The sequence below is a fragment of the Hippoglossus hippoglossus genome, chromosome 21, assembly GCF_009819705.1.
Source record: "Hippoglossus hippoglossus isolate fHipHip1 chromosome 21, fHipHip1.pri, whole genome shotgun sequence".
Taxonomy (NCBI): Eukaryota; Metazoa; Chordata; class Actinopteri; order Pleuronectiformes; family Pleuronectidae; genus Hippoglossus; species Hippoglossus hippoglossus.
In genome coordinates this window covers 2,280,546-2,298,835 of record NC_047171.1, presented here as the reverse complement: position 1 = coordinate 2,298,835, position 18,290 = coordinate 2,280,546, and the positions used below count along the sequence as shown (strand labels likewise).

Sequence of the window (18,290 nt, the reverse complement as noted above, 5' to 3'; positions counted from 1 at the left end):
TGCACTGGTCCTGGAGCTCACTGACTCAGGTAGTGGAGGTGGTCCGTGGGTCCTGGAGCTCACTGACCAAGGCAGTGGAGGTGGTCCATGGGTCCTGGAGCTCACTGACTCAGGCAGTGGAGGTGGTCCATGGGTCCTGGAGCTCACTGACCCAGGCAGTGGAGGTGGTGCACTGGTCCTGGAGCTCACTGACTCAGGCAGTGGAGGTGGTCCGTGGGTCCTGGAGCTCACTGACTCAGGCAGTGGAGGTGGTGCACTGGTCCTGGAGCTCACCTCACTGACTACTCACGCTGCTCCGTCCTCCAGCGGAGAGCAGGGACTTACTCAGTGTGTGTGTGTGTGTGTGTGTGTGTGTGTGTGTGTGTGTGTGTGTGTGTGTGTGTGTGTGTGTGTGTGTGTGTGTGTGTGTGTGTGTGTGTGTGTGTGTGTGTGTGTGTGTGTGTGTGTGTGTGAAGAAATCATAAAATCCCACACGGACCTCCTGGGGCCCAGGGCTGGGGCTCCAGAAGCTCCTGCTGGGGATGGAGAACTTAGTGCAATTTCATGAAATAGGTGAAATGAATGGAGACACTCTGTCTAATTTCATGAAATAGACCAACTGGATGGTAGACACTCTGTCTAATTTCATTAAAATGGGCCAATTTGATGAAAAACAGGCAAAAGAGAGGATCGAGAAAATAGACATGCCGATCGTTGCGATGTCCAGGTTTCACCCCCCTTGACAGAAAACACTCGGCACGATTACAGAAACCTGGTTTTCGGTGACACAAATGTCAGGAAAAAGGCAAAATTAATGCTGACACTCTGTCTAATTTCATTAAAATGGGCCAATTTGATGAAAAACAGGCAAAAGAGAGGATCGAGAAAATAGACATGCCGATCGTTGCGATGTCCAGGTTTCACCCCCCTTGACAGAAAACACTCGGCACGATTACAGAAACCTGGTTTTCTGACAGAGTGTCAGATAAGTGAAATTTGACTAAGTGTCAGATGGAGAACCAGGGGTGTTTCGAAATCTGACAGAGTGTCAGATAAGTGAAATTTGACTAAGTGTCAGATGGAGAACCAGGGGTGTTTCGAAATCTGACTAAGTGTCAGATGGACAACCAGGGGCGCGAGGGTCTTTAACTCCCGCCGATGGGTGGGCACTCAGGGTGGGGGCTTAATTGTGGGTCCCCGGGTTCGGCTGGTGCTGGAGGTCTCTGGGAGGGGTACTTTGGTCCAGAGCCGGCGGGGCTGGAGGCCCTGAAAGTGGGCCAGTGCAGGTGGTCCGGAGGGGGTCCTGGAGCTCACTGACTCAGGCAGTGGAGGTGGTCCATGGGTCCTGGAGCTCACTGACACAGGCAGATGAGGTGAAGCACTGGTCCTGGAGCTCACTGACTCAGGCAGATGAGGTGAAACACTGGTCCTGGAGCTCACTGACCCAGGCAGTGGAGGTGAAGCACTGGTCCTGGAGCTCACTGACTCAGGTAGTGGAGGTGGTCCGTGGGTCCTGGAGCTCACTGACCAAGGCAGTGGAGGTGGTCCATGGGTCCTGGAGCTCACTGACTCAGGCAGTGGAGGTGGTCCATGGGTCCTGGAGCTCACTGACCCAGGCAGTGGAGGTGGTGCACTGGTCCTGGAGCTCACTGACTCAGGTAGTGGAGGTGGTCCGTGGGTCCTGGAGCTCACTGACCAAGGCAGTGGAGGTGGTCCATGGGTCCTGGAGCTCACTGACTCAGGCAGTGGAGGTGGTCCATGGGTCCTGGAGCTCACTGACCCAGGCAGTGGAGGTGGTGCACTGGTCCTGGAGCTCACTGACTCAGGCAGTGGAGGTGGTCCGTGGGTCCTGGAGCTCACTGACTCAGGCAGTGGAGGTGGTGCACTGGTCCTGGAGCTCACCTCACTGACTACTCACGCTGCTCCGTCCTCCAGCGGAGAGCAGGGACTTACTCAGTGTGTGTGTGTGTGTGTGTGTGTGTGTGTGTGTGTGTGTGTGTGTGTGTGTGTGTGTGTGTGTGAGTGTGTGTGTGTGTGTGTGTGTGTGTGTGTGTGTGTGTGTGTGTGTGTGTGTGTGTGAAGAAATCATAAAATCCCACACGGACCTCCTGGGGCCCAGGGCTGGGGCTCCAGAAGCTCCTGCTGGGGATGGAGAACTTAGTGCAATTTCATGAAATAGGTGAAATGAATGGAGACACTCTGTCTAATTTCATGAAATAGACCAACTGGATGGTAGACACTCTGTCTAATTTCATTAAAATGGGCCAATTTGATGAAAAACAGGCAAAAGAGAGGATCGAGAAAATAGACATGCCGATCGTTGCGATGTCCAGGTTTCACCCCCCTTGACAGAAAACACTCGGCACGATTACAGAAACCTGGTTTTCGGTGACACAAATGTCAGGAAAAAGGCAAAATTAATGCTGACACTCTGTCTAATTTCATTAAAATGGGCCAATTTGATGAAAAACAGGCAAAAGAGAGGATCGAGAAAATAGACATGCCGATCGTTGCGATGTCCAGGTTTCACCCCCCTTGACAGAAAACACTCGGCACGATTACAGAAACCTGGTTTTCTGACAGAGTGTCAGATAAGTGAAATTTGACTAAGTGTCAGATGGAGAACCAGGGGTGTTTCGAAATCTGACAGAGTGTCAGATAAGTGAAATTTGACTAAGTGTCAGATGGACAACCAGGGGTGTTTCGAAATCTGACTAAGTGTCAGATGGAGAACCAGGGGTGTTTCGAAATCTGACTAAGTGTCAGATGGACAACCAGGGGCGCGAGGGTCTTTAACTCCCGCCAATGGGTGGGCACTCAGGGTGGGGGCTTAATTGTGGGTCCCCGGGTTCGGCTGGTGCTGGAGGTCTCTGGGAGGGGTACTTTGGTCCAGAGCCGGCGGGGCTGGAGGCCCTGAAAGTGGGCCAGTGCAGGTGGTCCGGAGGGGGTCCTGGAGCTCACTGACTCAGGCAGTGGAGGTGGTCCATGGGTCCTGGAGCTCACTGACACAGGCAGATGAGGTGAAGCACTGGTCCTGGAGCTCACTGACTCAGGCAGATGAGGTGAAACACTGGTCCTGGAGCTCACTGACCCAGGCAGTGGAGGTGAAGCACTGGTCCTGGAGCTCACTGACTCAGGTAGTGGAGGTGGTCCGTGGGTCCTGGAGCTCACTGACCAAGGCAGTGGAGGTGGTCCATGGGTCCTGGAGCTCACTGACTCAGGCAGTGGAGGTGGTCCATGGGTCCTGGAGCTCACTGACCCAGGCAGTGGAGGTGGTGCACTGGTCCTGGAGCTCACTGACTCAGGTAGTGGAGGTGGTCCGTGGGTCCTGGAGCTCACTGACCAAGGCAGTGGAGGTGGTCCATGGGTCCTGGAGCTCACTGACTCAGGCAGTGGAGGTGGTCCATGGGTCCTGGAGCTCACTGACCCAGGCAGTGGAGGTGGTGCACTGGTCCTGGAGCTCACTGACTCAGGCAGTGGAGGTGGTCCGTGGGTCCTGGAGCTCACTGACTCAGGCAGTGGAGGTGGTGCACTGGTCCTGGAGCTCACCTCACTGACTACTCACGCTGCTCCGTCCTCCAGCGGAGAGCAGGGACTTACTCAGTGTGTGTGTGTGTGTGTGTGTGTGTGTGTGTGTGTGTGTGTGTGTGTGTGTGTGTGTGTGTGTGTGAGTGTGTGTGTGTGTGTGTGTGTGTGTGTGTGTGTGTGTGTGTGTGTGTGTGTGTGTGTGTGTGAAGAAATCATAAAATCCCACACGGACCTCCTGGGGCCCAGGGCTGGGGCTCCAGAAGCTCCTGCTGGGGATGGAGAACTTAGTGCAATTTCATGAAATAGGTGAAATGAATGGAGACACTCTGTCTAATTTCATGAAATAGACCAACTGGATGGTAGACACTCTGTCTAATTTCATTAAAATGGGCCAATTTGATGAAAAACAGGCAAAAGAGAGGATCGAGAAAATAGACATGCCGATCGTTGCGATGTCCAGGTTTCACCCCCCTTGACAGAAAACACTCGGCACGATTACAGAAACCTGGTTTTCGGTGACACAAATGTCAGGAAAAAGGCAAAATTAATGCTGACACTCTGTCTAATTTCATTAAAATGGGCCAATTTGATGAAAAACAGGCAAAAGAGAGGATCGAGAAAATAGACATGCCGATCGTTGCGATGTCCAGGTTTCACCCCCCTTGACAGAAAACACTCGGCACGATTACAGAAACCTGGTTTTCTGACAGAGTGTCAGATAAGTGAAATTTGACTAAGTGTCAGATGGAGAACCAGGGGTGTTTCGAAATCTGACAGAGTGTCAGATAAGTGAAATTTGACTAAGTGTCAGATGGAGAACCAGGGGTGTTTCGAAATCTGACTAAGTGTCAGATGGACAACCAGGGGCGCGAGGGTCTTTAACTCCCGCCGATGGGTGGGCACTCAGGGTGGGGGCTTAATTGTGGGTCCCCGGGTTCGGCTGGTGCTGGAGGTCTCTGGGAGGGGTACTTTGGTCCAGAGCCGGCGGGGCTGGAGGCCCTGAAAGTGGGCCAGTGCAGGTGGTCCGGAGGGGGTCCTGGAGCTCACTGACTCAGGCAGTGGAGGTGGTCCATGGGTCCTGGAGCTCACTGACACAGGCAGATGAGGTGAAGCACTGGTCCTGGAGCTCACTGACTCAGGCAGATGAGGTGAAACACTGGTCCTGGAGCTCACTGACCCAGGCAGTGGAGGTGAAGCACTGGTCCTGGAGCTCACTGACTCAGGTAGTGGAGGTGGTCCGTGGGTCCTGGAGCTCACTGACCAAGGCAGTGGAGGTGGTCCATGGGTCCTGGAGCTCACTGACTCAGGCAGTGGAGGTGGTCCATGGGTCCTGGAGCTCACTGACCCAGGCAGTGGAGGTGGTGCACTGGTCCTGGAGCTCACTGACTCAGGTAGTGGAGGTGGTCCGTGGGTCCTGGAGCTCACTGACCAAGGCAGTGGAGGTGGTCCATGGGTCCTGGAGCTCACTGACTCAGGCAGTGGAGGTGGTCCATGGGTCCTGGAGCTCACTGACCCAGGCAGTGGAGGTGGTGCACTGGTCCTGGAGCTCACTGACTCAGGCAGTGGAGGTGGTCCGTGGGTCCTGGAGCTCACTGACTCAGGCAGTGGAGGTGGTGCACTGGTCCTGGAGCTCACCTCACTGACTACTCACGCTGCTCCGTCCTCCAGCGGAGAGCAGGGACTTACTCAGTGTGTGTGTGTGTGTGTGTGTGTGTGTGTGTGTGTGTGTGTGTGTGTGTGTGTGTGTGTGTGTGTGTGTGAAGAAATCATAAAATCCCACACGGACCTCCTGGGGCCCAGGGCTGGGGCTCCAGAAGCTCCTGCTGGGGATGGAGAACTTAGTGCAATTTCATGAAATAGGTGAAATGAATGGAGACACTCTGTCTAATTTCATGAAATAGACCAACTGGATGGTAGACACTCTGTCTAATTTCATTAAAATGGGCCAATTTGATGAAAAACAGGCAAAAGAGAGGATCGAGAAAATAGACATGCCGATCGTTGCGATGTCCAGGTTTCACCCCCCTTGACAGAAAACACTCGGCACGATTACAGAAACCTGGTTTTCGGTGACACAAATGTCAGGAAAAAGGCAAAATTAATGCTGACACTCTGTCTAATTTCATTAAAATGGGCCAATTTGATGAAAAACAGGCAAAAGAGAGGATCGAGAAAATAGACATGCCGATCGTTGCGATGTCCAGGTTTCACCCCCCTTGACAGAAAACACTCGGCACGATTACAGAAACCTGGTTTTCGGTGACACAAATGTCAGGAAAAAGGCAAAATTAATGCTGACACTCTGTCTAATTTCATTAAAATGGGCCAATTTGATGAAAAACAGGCAAAAGAGAGGATCGAGAAAATAGACATGCCGATCGTTGCGATGTCCAGGTTTCACCCCCCTTGACAGAAAACACTCGGCACGATTACAGAAACCTGGTTTTCTGACAGAGTGTCAGATAAGTGAAATTTGACTAAGTGTCAGATGGAGAACCAGGGGTGTTTCGAAATCTGACAGAGTGTCAGATAAGTGAAATTTGACTAAGTGTCAGATGGAGAACCAGGGGTGTTTCGAAATCTGACTAAGTGTCAGATGGACAACCAGGGGCGCGAGGGTCTTTAACTCCCGCCGATGGGTGGGCACTCAGGGTGGGGGCTTAATTGTGGGTCCCCGGGTTCGGCTGGTGCTGGAGGTCTCTGGGAGGGGTACTTTGGTCCAGAGCCGGCGGGGCTGGAGGCCCTGAAAGTGGGCCAGTGCAGGTGGTCCGGAGGGGGTCCTGGAGCTCACTGACTCAGGCAGTGGAGGTGGTCCGTGGGTCCTGGAGCTCACTGACACAGGCAGATGAGGTGAAGCACTGGTCCTGGAGCTCACTGACTCAGGCAGATGAGGTGAAACACTGGTCCTGGAGCTCACTGACCCAGGCAGTGGAGGTGAAGCACTGGTCCTGGAGCTCACTGACTCAGGTAGTGGAGGTGGTCCGTGGGTCCTGGAGCTCACTGACCAAGGCAGTGGAGGTGGTCCATGGGTCCTGGAGCTCACTGACTCAGGCAGTGGAGGTGGTCCATGGGTCCTGGAGCTCACTGACCCAGGCAGTGGAGGTGGTGCACTGGTCCTGGAGCTCACTGACTCAGGTAGTGGAGGTGGTCCGTGGGTCCTGGAGCTCACTGACCAAGGCAGTGGAGGTGGTCCATGGGTCCTGGAGCTCACTGACTCAGGCAGTGGAGGTGGTCCATGGGTCCTGGAGCTCACTGACCCAGGCAGTGGAGGTGGTGCACTGGTCCTGGAGCTCACTGACTCAGGCAGTGGAGGTGGTCCGTGGGTCCTGGAGCTCACTGACTCAGGCAGTGGAGGTGGTGCACTGGTCCTGGAGCTCACCTCACTGACTACTCACGCTGCTCCGTCCTCCAGCGGAGAGCAGGGACTTACTCAGTGTGTGTGTGTGTGTGTGTGTGTGTGTGTGTGTGTGTGTGTGTGTGTGTGTGTGTGTGTGTGTGTGAGTGTGTGTGTGTGTGTGTGTGTGTGTGTGTGTGTGTGTGTGTGTGTGTGTGTGTGTGTGAAGAAATCATAAAATCCCACACGGACCTCCTGGGGCCCAGGGCTGGGGCTCCAGAAGCTCCTGCTGGGGATGGAGAACTTAGTGCAATTTCATGAAATAGGTGAAATGAATGGAGACACTCTGTCTAATTTCATGAAATAGACCAACTGGATGGTAGACACTCTGTCTAATTTCATTAAAATGGGCCAATTTGATGAAAAACAGGCAAAAGAGAGGATCGAGAAAATAGACATGCCGATCGTTGCGATGTCCAGGTTTCACCCCCCTTGACAGAAAACACTCGGCACGATTACAGAAACCTGGTTTTCGGTGACACAAATGTCAGGAAAAAGGCAAAATTAATGCTGACACTCTGTCTAATTTCATTAAAATGGGCCAAATTGATGAAAAACAGGCAAAAGAGAGGATCGAGAAAATAGACATGCCGATCGTTGCGATGTCCAGGTTTCACCCCCCTTGACAGAAAACACTCGGCACGATTACAGAAACCTGGTTTTCTGACAGAGTGTCAGATAAGTGAAATTTGACTAAGTGTCAGATGGAGAACCAGGGGTGTTTCGAAATCTGACTAAGTGTCAGATGGACAACCAGGGGCGCGAGGGTCTTTAACTCCCGCCGATGGGTGGGCACTCAGGGTGGGGGCTTAATTGTGGGTCCCCGGGTTCGGCTGGTGCTGGAGGTCTCTGGGAGGGGTACTTTGGTCCAGAGCCGGCGGGGCTGGAGGCCCTGAAAGTGGGCCAGTGCAGGTGGTCCGGAGGGGGTCCTGGAGCTCACTGACTCAGGCAGTGGAGGTGGTCCATGGGTCCTGGAGCTCACTGACACAGGCAGATGAGGTGAAGCACTGGTCCTGGAGCTCACTGACTCAGGCAGATGAGGTGAAACACTGGTCCTGGAGCTCACTGACCCAGGCAGTGGAGGTGGTGCGTTGGTCCTGGAGCTCACTGACCCAGGCAGTGGAGGTGAAGCACTGGTCCTGGAGCTCACTGACTCAGGTAGTGGAGGTGGTCCGTGGGTCCTGGAGCTCACTGACCAAGGCAGTGGAGGTGGTCCATGGGTCCTGGAGCTCACTGACTCAGGCAGTGGAGGTGGTCCGTGGGTCCTGGAGCTCACTGACCAAGGCAGTGGAGGTGGTCCATGGGTCCTGGAGCTCACTGACTCAGGCAGTGGAGGTGGTCCATGGGTCCTGGAGCTCACTGACCCAGGCAGTGGAGGTGGTGCACTGGTCCTGGAGCTCACTGACTCAGGCAGTGGAGGTGGTCCGTGGGTCCTGGAGCTCACTGACTCAGGCAGTGGAGGTGGTGCACTGGTCCTGGAGCTCACCTCACTGACTACTCACGCTGCTCCGTCCTCCAGCGGAGAGCAGGGACTTACTCAGTGTGTGTGTGTGTGTGTGTGTGTGTGTGTGTGTGTGTGTGTGTGTGTGTGTGTGTGTGAGTGTGTGTGTGTGTGTGTGTGTGTGTGTGTGTGTGTGTGTGTGTGTGTGTGTGTGTGTGTGAAGAAATCATAAAATCCCACACGGACCTCCTGGGGCCCAGGGCTGGGGCTCCAGAAGCTCCTGCTGGGGATGGAGAACTTAGTGCAATTTCATGAAATAGGTGAAATGAATGGAGACACTCTGTCTAATTTCATGAAATAGACCAACTGGATGGTAGACACTCTGTCTAATTTCATTAAAATGGGCCAATTTGATGAAAAACAGGCAAAAGAGAGGATCGAGAAAATAGACATGCCGATCGTTGCGATGTCCAGGTTTCACCCCCCTTGACAGAAAACACTCGGCACGATTACAGAAACCTGGTTTTCGGTGACACAAATGTCAGGAAAAAGGCAAAATTAATGCTGACACTCTGTCTAATTTCATTAAAATGGGCCAATTTGATGAAAAACAGGCAAAAGAGAGGATCGAGAAAATAGACATGCCGATCGTTGCGATGTCCAGGTTTCACCCCCCTTGACAGAAAACACTCGGCACGATTACAGAAACCTGGTTTTCTGACAGAGTGTCAGATAAGTGAAATTTGACTAAGTGTCAGATGGAGAACCAGGGGTGTTTCGAAATCTGACAGAGTGTCAGATAAGTGAAATTTGACTAAGTGTCAGATGGACAACCAGGGGTGTTTCGAAATCTGACTAAGTGTCAGATGGACAACCAGGGGCGCGAGGGTCTTTAACTCCCGCCGATGGGTGGGCACTCAGGGTGGGGGCTTAATTGTGGGTCCCCGGGTTCGGCTGGTGCTGGAGGTCTCTGGGAGGGGTACTTTGGTCCAGAGCCGGCGGGGCTGGAGGCCCTGAAAGTGGGCCAGTGCAGGTGGTCCGGAGGGGGTCCTGGAGCTCACTGACTCAGGCAGTGGAGGTGGTCCATGGGTCCTGGAGCTCACTGACACAGGCAGATGAGGTGAAGCACTGGTCCTGGAGCTCACTGACTCAGGCAGATGAGGTGAAACACTGGTCCTGGAGCTCACTGACCCAGGCAGTGGAGGTGAAGCACTGGTCCTGGAGCTCACTGACTCAGGTAGTGGAGGTGGTCCGTGGGTCCTGGAGCTCACTGACCAAGGCAGTGGAGGTGGTCCATGGGTCCTGGAGCTCACTGACTCAGGCAGTGGAGGTGGTCCATGGGTCCTGGAGCTCACTGACCCAGGCAGTGGAGGTGGTGCACTGGTCCTGGAGCTCACTGACTCAGGTAGTGGAGGTGGTCCGTGGGTCCTGGAGCTCACTGACCAAGGCAGTGGAGGTGGTCCATGGGTCCTGGAGCTCACTGACTCAGGCAGTGGAGGTGGTCCATGGGTCCTGGAGCTCACTGACCCAGGCAGTGGAGGTGGTGCACTGGTCCTGGAGCTCACTGACTCAGGCAGTGGAGGTGGTCCGTGGGTCCTGGAGCTCACTGACTCAGGCAGTGGAGGTGGTGCACTGGTCCTGGAGCTCACCTCACTGACTACTCACGCTGCTCCGTCCTCCAGCGGAGAGCAGGGACTTACTCAGTGTGTGTGTGTGTGTGTGTGTGTGTGTGTGTGTGTGTGTGTGTGTGTGTGTGTGTGTGTGTGAGTGTGTGTGTGTGTGTGTGTGTGTGTGTGTGTGTGTGTGTGTGTGTGTGTGTGTGTGTGTGTGAAGAAATCATAAAATCCCACACGGACCTCCTGGGGCCCAGGGCTGGGGCTCCAGAAGCTCCTGCTGGGGATGGAGAACTTAGTGCAATTTCATGAAATAGGTGAAATGAATGGAGACACTCTGTCTAATTTCATGAAATAGACCAACTGGATGGTAGACACTCTGTCTAATTTCATTAAAATGGGCCAATTTGATGAAAAACAGGCAAAAGAGAGGATCGAGAAAATAGACATGCCGATCGTTGCGATGTCCAGGTTTCACCCCCCTTGACAGAAAACACTCGGCACGATTACAGAAACCTGGTTTTCGGTGACACAAATGTCAGGAAAAAGGCAAAATTAATGCTGACACTCTGTCTAATTTCATTAAAATGGGCCAATTTGATGAAAAACAGGCAAAAGAGAGGATCGAGAAAATAGACATGCCGATCGTTGCGATGTCCAGGTTTCACCCCCCTTGACAGAAAACACTCGGCACGATTACAGAAACCTGGTTTTCGGTGACACAAATGTCAGGAAAAAGGCAAAATTAATGCTGACACTCTGTCTAATTTCATTAAAATGGGCCAATTTGATGAAAAACAGGCAAAAGAGAGGATCGAGAAAATAGACATGCCGATCGTTGCGATGTCCAGGTTTCACCCCCCTTGACAGAAAACACTCGGCACGATTACAGAAACCTGGTTTTCTGACAGAGTGTCAGATAAGTGAAATTTGACTAAGTGTCAGATGGAGAACCAGGGGTGTTTCGAAATCTGACAGAGTGTCAGATAAGTGAAATTTGACTAAGTGTCAGATGGACAACCAGTGGCGCGAGGGTCTTTAACTCCCGCCGATGGGTGGGCACTCAGGGTGGGGGCTTAATTGTGGGTCCCCGGGTTCGGCTGTTGCTGGAGGTCTCTGGGAGGGGTACTTTGGTCCAGAGCTGGCGGGGCTGGAGGCCCTGAAAGTGGGCCAGTGCAGGTGGTCCGGAGGGGGTACTGGGGCTCACTGACTCAGGCAGTGGAGGTGGTCCATGGGTCCTGGAGCTCACTGACACAGGCAGATGAGGTGAAGCACTGGTCCTGGAGCTCACTGACTCAGGTAGTGGAGGTGGTCCGTGGGTCCTGGAGCTCACTGACCAAGGCAGTGGAGGTGGTCCATGGGTCCTGGAGCTCACTGACTCAGGCAGTGGAGGTGGTCCATGGGTCCTGGAGCTCACTGACCCAGGCAGTGGAGGTGGTGCACTGGTCCTGGAGCTCACTGACTCAGGTAGTGGAGGTGGTCCGTGGGTCCTGGAGCTCACTGACCAAGGCAGTGGAGGTGGTCCATGGGTCCTGGAGCTCACTGACTCAGGCAGTGGAGGTGGTCCATGGGTCCTGGAGCTCACTGACCCAGGCAGTGGAGGTGGTGCACTGGTCCTGGAGCTCACTGACTCAGGCAGTGGAGGTGGTCCGTGGGTCCTGGAGCTCACTGACTCAGGCAGTGGAGGTGGTGCACTGGTCCTGGAGCTCACCTCACTGACTACTCACGCTGCTCCGTCCTCCAGCGGAGAGCAGGGACTTACTCTGTGTGTGTGTGTGTGTGTGTGTGTGTGTGTGTGTGTGTGTGTGTGTGTGTGTGTGTGTGTGTGTGTGTGTGTGTGTGTGTGTGTGTGTGTGTGTGTGTGTGTGAAGAAATCATAAAATCCCACACGGACCTCCTGGGGCCCAGGGCTGGGGCTCCAGAAGCTCTGCTGGGGATGGAGAACTTAGTGCAATTTCATGAAATAGGTGAAATGAATGGAGACACTCTGTCTAATTTCATGAAATAGACCAACTGGATGGTAGACACTCTGTCTAATTTCATTAAAATGGGCCAATTTGATGAAAAACAGGCAAAAGAGAGGATCGAGAAAATAGACATGCCGATCGTTGCGATGTCCAGGTTTCACCCCCCTTGACAGAAAACACTCGGCACGATTACAGAAACCTGGTTTTCGGTGACACAAATGTCAGGAAAAGGCAAAATTAATGCTGACACTCTGTCTAATTTCATTAAAATGGGCCAATTGATGAAAAACAGGCAAAAGAGAGGATCGAGAAAATAGACATGCCGATCGTTGCGATGTCCAGGTTTCACCCCCCTTGACAGAAAACACTCGGCACGATTACAGAAACCTGGTTTTCTGACAGAGTGTACAGATAAGTGAAATTTGACTAAGTGTCAGATGGAGAACCAGGGGTGTTTCGAAATCTGACTAAGTGTCAGATGGACAACCAGGGGCGCGAGGGTCTTTAACTCCCGCCGATGGGTGGGCACTCAGGGTGGGGGCTTAATTGTGGGTCCCCGGGTTCGGCTGGTGCTGGAGGTCTCTGGGAGGGGTACTTTGGTCCAGAGCCGGCGGGGCTGGAGGCCCTGAAAGTGGGCCAGTGCAGGTGGTCCGGAGGGGGTCCTGGAGCTCACTGACTCAGGCAGTGGAGGTGGTCCATGGGTCCTGGAGCTCACTGACACAGGCAGATGAGGTGAAGCACTGGTCCTGGAGCTCACTGACTCAGGCAGATGAGGTGAAACACTGGTCCTGGAGCTCACTGACCCAGGCAGTGGAGGTGAAGCACTGGTCCTGGAGCTCACTGACTCAGGTAGTGGAGGTGGTCCGTGGGTCCTGGAGCTCACTGACCAAGGCAGTGGAGGTGGTCCATGGGTCCTGGAGCTCACTGACTCAGGCAGTGGAGGTGGTCCATGGGTCCTGGAGCTCACTGACACAGGCAGTGGAGGTGGTGCGTTGGTCCTGGAGCTCACTGACCCAGGCAGTGGAGGTGAAGCACTGGTCCTGGAGCTCACTGACTCAGGTAGTGGAGGTGGTCCGTGGGTCCTGGAGCTCACTGACCAAGGCAGTGGAGGTGGTCCATGGGTCCATGGGTCCTGGAGCTCACTGACTCAGGCAGTGGAGGTGCTCACCTGGATATTTTCAATAATGTTCTGATTTTTATATATGAAAAGTAAACTCCAGAAACTGTCCAGACAGTTAAAAAATATATCATTAAAAAATAGAATGTCTGATTTGTCACATCATCTCTTTCTGTAGGGTCTGGAAACGTGAAGTGTTTTATAACTGGACTATATCAGCAAATTAAAACCAAAACAATCCCACAATTAGCATTTCGCTTGGCAGAATGATCCCCACAATAAATGGTTTGTATTTATATAGCGCTTTTTTAGTCTTGATGACAACTCAAAGCACTTTACAGTTCAGTTTCACATTCCCCCGTTCACAGACACATTCATACAGTGCATCTATGGGCAGCACTTTTCATTCCATGAGGGGCAATCTGGGGTTCAGCATCTTGCCCGAGAACATATCGGCATGCAGATGGGGAAGACTGGGATCGAGCCGCCAACCTTCTGGTTAGAGGACGACCGCTTTACTCCCTCAGCCACAGCCGTCCAAAGAGCACTGCATTCATTACTAGCCGAACAGAAGCCTTCTCTAATGACACCTACCTCATACTTGTCAAATATCTGGCGGTGGTGGAAGTAGGCATGAGAGAATATCCTATAGATGCGACGACAGACAGAGCCGAGTTTAGAAAATATGTCGAATGTTTAGATTGGTAGAAACCGGCGTACAGCAGCGTCGAGTCAAGGGAAGCGGAGTATCAGGCACATTTCACACGGTATTAAACGGGGGCATGTCACAAAGCAGGATCAGAGTTAGCCAAAAGCCTCCTACACACTCCGAGACGTCGCCTCGGAGACGGAACACCTGACTGCTAGTACACGTACGAAGCTAGAGAGAGAGAGAGAAAGGTTTTCTTTGTTCACTACCACACAAGCCACACACCTACAAAGTGTTTGAATAGCGTTATTACGTGAGCCGGCTAATTTAGAGATCCGTTTCATGGGACACCCCCAAAAACAGGCTGGTAGGCAACACAAGCAAACAGAACAGAAGCAGACACAGAAAGTGAAGCACCATCAGAAAATATGACAGTGGATTAAGAGAAAGAGGGGGGGGAGGGGGGGGGGGGGGGGGGGGGGGGTATATACAGAAGGGGTGGGGGGGGCTGTCAGTGTGTGTGCCTTCGTCAACAATACAGGTCACCATGGTTACGTAGTTTTGTTTTTTTTTTGCAAATCCAGCTGCTTAAAGAAGAATAAAGACAAAGGAGAGGTGTTGGAGCGGAGATGTTTCCAGAGACACGGCCTGAATCTGAAGGAACAGAGAGTGAAACTGAAAATATGTCGTCCTGCAGAAGTGACTGAACTCTGCTCCCGCTCTTTAACTTCACGTCCTTTGAGATAGACACAGGTGACAGGGGAGGAGGGACATGAACAGTGTTACTGGACAGGAGCCTTAATACACTGTAGTGTGTGTAATGTGTATACATATATATTCGTGTGTGTGTGTGAATGCGTCTCCTCTGTAATGTGTAGATATTTTGTTTTCACACGTCTCCCTTATGGCAGCAGCTGCATCTCAGGCCTCGCTCTCCCCGGCTGATGACGTGTTCTGCACCTCCTCCTCCAGGATGGGCACGATCAGGTTGTCCTTGGACATCAGGTCCAGCATGTGCTGTTGTAACAGCTCAGCTTAACACTGAGGGGGACAGAGCTTTAGAAATAAGAGTCTGAGACTCTGAAACAACCTGAGGAAATACAGCAGGCTGAGTCAGAAGCTTCCTTTAAATCCAAACTTCAAACGTGCTGTTATCGTACCACGATTTGATCTAATTCTAGTTTCTAAAGTGTGGTCATGATTACATTTCTGTCACCTGTAGTGTTTTTGTACTTTTACTCTTTCATACGTGTGTTTTAATGTATTTTTACTTGTGTTTTTCATTTGTGAAGCACTTTGTAAGTTGGTTTTTATTCCATTGAAAAGATTCGTTAACTTTTCTGGAAACTTTGAAAAATGTGAATCTTACAACCTGTGCTGTTGTGAGCTGAATGTGACAGTTCCCAGAGCAACTATTCACTTTGAAATGTGATAACACAGATAAAAAACTCTCCAACAGCTCATCGTAGTGAAAAGCAGTAAATCCTGAAAGACCAACAACTTCTTCCTCAGACACAACCAGTTCCTCCCAGTCAGGACATGTCTGTGTCTCCTCCCCTCACAGGTGTGTAAGTGTAAGGACCAGTGAACAACAAGCTGTGACCTGTGGGAGATGAGTCACTGCAGGGAGTGAACGAGAGGGGGAGGAGCAGAGATCTGTATCTGTTCAGAGGAAGTGAAACTGTTCTACAGTCTCTGGCACCAGCTGAAATGGCGCAGCAAGAAAATCAACTGGACGGAGAAAGATTCTGCTGTTCGATCTGTCTGGATCTACTGAAGGATCCGGTGACTACTGTCTGTGGACACAGCTACTGTATGAGCTGTATTAACACCCACTGGGACAAAGAGGAGGAGAGAGGAAGCTACAGCTGCCCTCAGTGTAGACAGACCTTCACACCGAGGCCTGTCCTGGGGAAAAGCACCATGTTAGCTGATTTAGTGGAGGAGCTGAAGAAGACTGGACTCCAAGCTGCTCCTGCTGATCACTGCTATGCTGGACCTGAAGATGTGGCCTGTGATGTTTGCACTGGGAGGAAACTGAAAGCTCTCAAGTCCTGTTTGGTTTGTTTGGCCTCTTATTGTGAAAAACACCTCCAGCATCATCTTCAGTCAGCTCCATTGAAGAAGCACAAGCTGGTGGAGCCCTCGGAGAAGCTCCAGGAGAACATCTGCTCTCGTCACGATGAGGTGATGAAGATGTTCTGCCGCACTGATCAGCAGTGTATCTGTTATCTCTGCTCTGTGGATGAACATAAAGACCACGACACAGTGTCAGCTGCATCAGAAAGGACTGAGAGGCAGAGAGAGCTCGGGCTGAGGAGACAAACAATCCAGCAGAGAGTCCAGGACACAGAGAAAGACGTGAAGCTGCTTCAACAGGAGGAGGAGGCCGTCAATGGCTCTGCTGATAAAGCAGTGGAGGACAGTGAGAAGATCTTCACTGAGCTGATCCGTCTGCTGGAGAAAAGAAGCTCTGATGTGAAGCAGCAGATCAGATCCCAGCAGGAAACTGAAGTGAGTCGAGTCAGAGAGCTTCAGGAGAGACTGGAGCAGGAGATCACTGAGCTGAAGAGGAAAGACCATGAACTGAAGCAGCTCTCAGACACAGAGGATCACACCCAGTTTCTACACAACTACCCCTCACTGTCACCACTCAGTGAATCTACACACTCATCCAGCATCAGGATCCGTCCTCTGAGGACCTTTGAGGACGTGACAGCAGCTGTGTCCCAGGTCAGAGGTCGACTACAGGACATTCTGAGTGAGACAGAGACAGAGATTTTACAGATTGTGTCTCAAGTGGATGTTTTACTGCCACAACCAGAGCCAGAGACCAGAGCTGACTTCTTAAAATATTCACAGGAAATCACACTGGATCCAAACACAGCAAACAGACATCTGTTATTATCTGAGGGAAACAGAAAAGTAACACGTATGAGTGAAGATCAGTCTTATTCTAATCACCCAGACAGATTCACTGATTGGTGGCAGGTCCTGAGTAGAGAGAGTCTGACTGGACGTTGTTACTGGGAGGTGGAGGTGGGAGGAGTAGTTCATGTAGCAGTCACATACAAGAATATCAGCAGAGCAGGAAACTCAGATAAATGTGGATTTGGATGCAATGATAAATCTTGGTCATTAGTTTGTTATGAAAACAGATATTACTTTTATTACAACAGCATCGAGACTCCAGTGTCAGGTCCTCCGTCCTCCAGAGTAGGAGTGTACCTGGATCACAGTGCAGGTGTTCTGTCCTTCTACAGCGTCTCTGACACCATGACTCTCCTCCACAGAGTCCAGACCACATTCACTCAGCCTCTCTATGCTGGAGTTAATGTTTATTCTGGATCCACAGCTGAGTTCTGTAAACTCAAATAGACTTGAGTCATTAAAAGCAGTGATTTAGATTCTGTGTTTAAATCTTTAACTTCTTCTGTCTCCATGTTTGTTGATCAAAGTTCGTCGTGGTGACGTTTCTGCTCCGCACAGAGATCAGCTGTCAATCAAACACTGACCTTCCTTTATCACACATATTTAGTTCTCACTTTGTAAAGACAGAAATCTATAATTACACTGACATGAATGTGTTTGAAATAACTAATGTTGCTGTTGTTTTCTGAATCAATGTAGAAATCAGGTTGTGTGATGTTTTAGAACCTGTATTGATCCTGATCCTCATCAATGAGATGATTATTTGTTCTTTTCTTTTCCACATGTGAGATGGAGCTGAAACAAACTGATTGTGTGTCCATGAAATCACTGAACAAGAGTCACTGAACAGACTTTACTGATGAAGTGATCAATGAACTCAGAGCGTCAACATGTCCAACAGATGTATAAAGCAGATGTATAAAAGCAATACAAATGTAATGTGTGAAGAAGCTGAAAGTTGAAATAAAGAATAGATCCAGTCTGTTCTTTTGTCTTCATTCCAGGATCTCGTTCAAAGCTGATGGAGACAAAGTGAAACTCCTGTGAGAGAATAACTGAGGCAGTTTCCTCCTGAAACTCCACAAACCTCAGTTTTCATGTTCAGTCTCTGTCTTTGCAGCTTTTCTGCACTAAAACAGCTTCATCGCAGACAAATGAGCAAAGTTTTCTTCCACTGGCTGATTTTCAAAACCCAGATCTTGTTTGTGATCTCAGTGGATGAAGAGAGTTCGTCACACAGATTTAAAGAAGTGGAGAAATAATGGTTTGGTGAAGTTTCAGGGTGAAGACGTTGAGTTGAGTCCTGACACACAAGCCACATATTGGAGATATTGTGATGTTGTGGACTTGAGGTCGTTCCGTTTATCGTGCTGTTGATTTTCATGAGGATGAAACTTCACAACGGGTTTGTCGTGTTGCTTCAGTGTTTCACGTCGTCACCTCACGGACAGACGCTCCTGGGTCGTACAGTTTGAATCCAGACTGGATCAAAACTTCTTGACACCAAATTTGTCCGAGGTTTAACCCACAAAACAAACTTTGCTGCTTGAAGAGGTTTCGTAATTTCTGCAGAGTTAAAGCAGTAAACGGTAAAAACACTCAGGATCAGGTTCCTGACGACTGGGATCGATTCTTTGCTCCGTCACAGACAAACTTCATCAACTGTTTCAG

At 51.2% G+C, this 18,290-nt stretch overlaps 1 protein-coding gene and 1 long non-coding RNA gene across 2 annotated transcripts in view; both read left to right on the top strand.

The window, feature by feature from the left end:
* LOC117755183 overlaps positions 1-13,926 on the top strand; it is a 53,698-nt gene extending 39,772 nt beyond the window's left edge. The window contains exon 2 of the long non-coding RNA XR_004612552.1: positions 13,777-13,926. This is a non-coding gene — a long non-coding RNA (uncharacterized LOC117755183). The remainder of the gene's footprint in view (positions 1-13,776) is intronic.
* A 1,472-nt stretch (positions 13,927-15,398) lies between these two features.
* Positions 15,399-17,057, top strand: LOC117754941 (tripartite motif-containing protein 16-like; the record flags this gene model as incomplete). The annotated part of the gene is made up of 1 exon (XM_034574303.1): positions 15,399-17,057. A coding segment is annotated over exon 1 (1,659 nt), but the record flags the coding sequence as incomplete, so codon positions are not given.
* Positions 17,058-18,290: the final 1,233 nt, after the last annotated feature.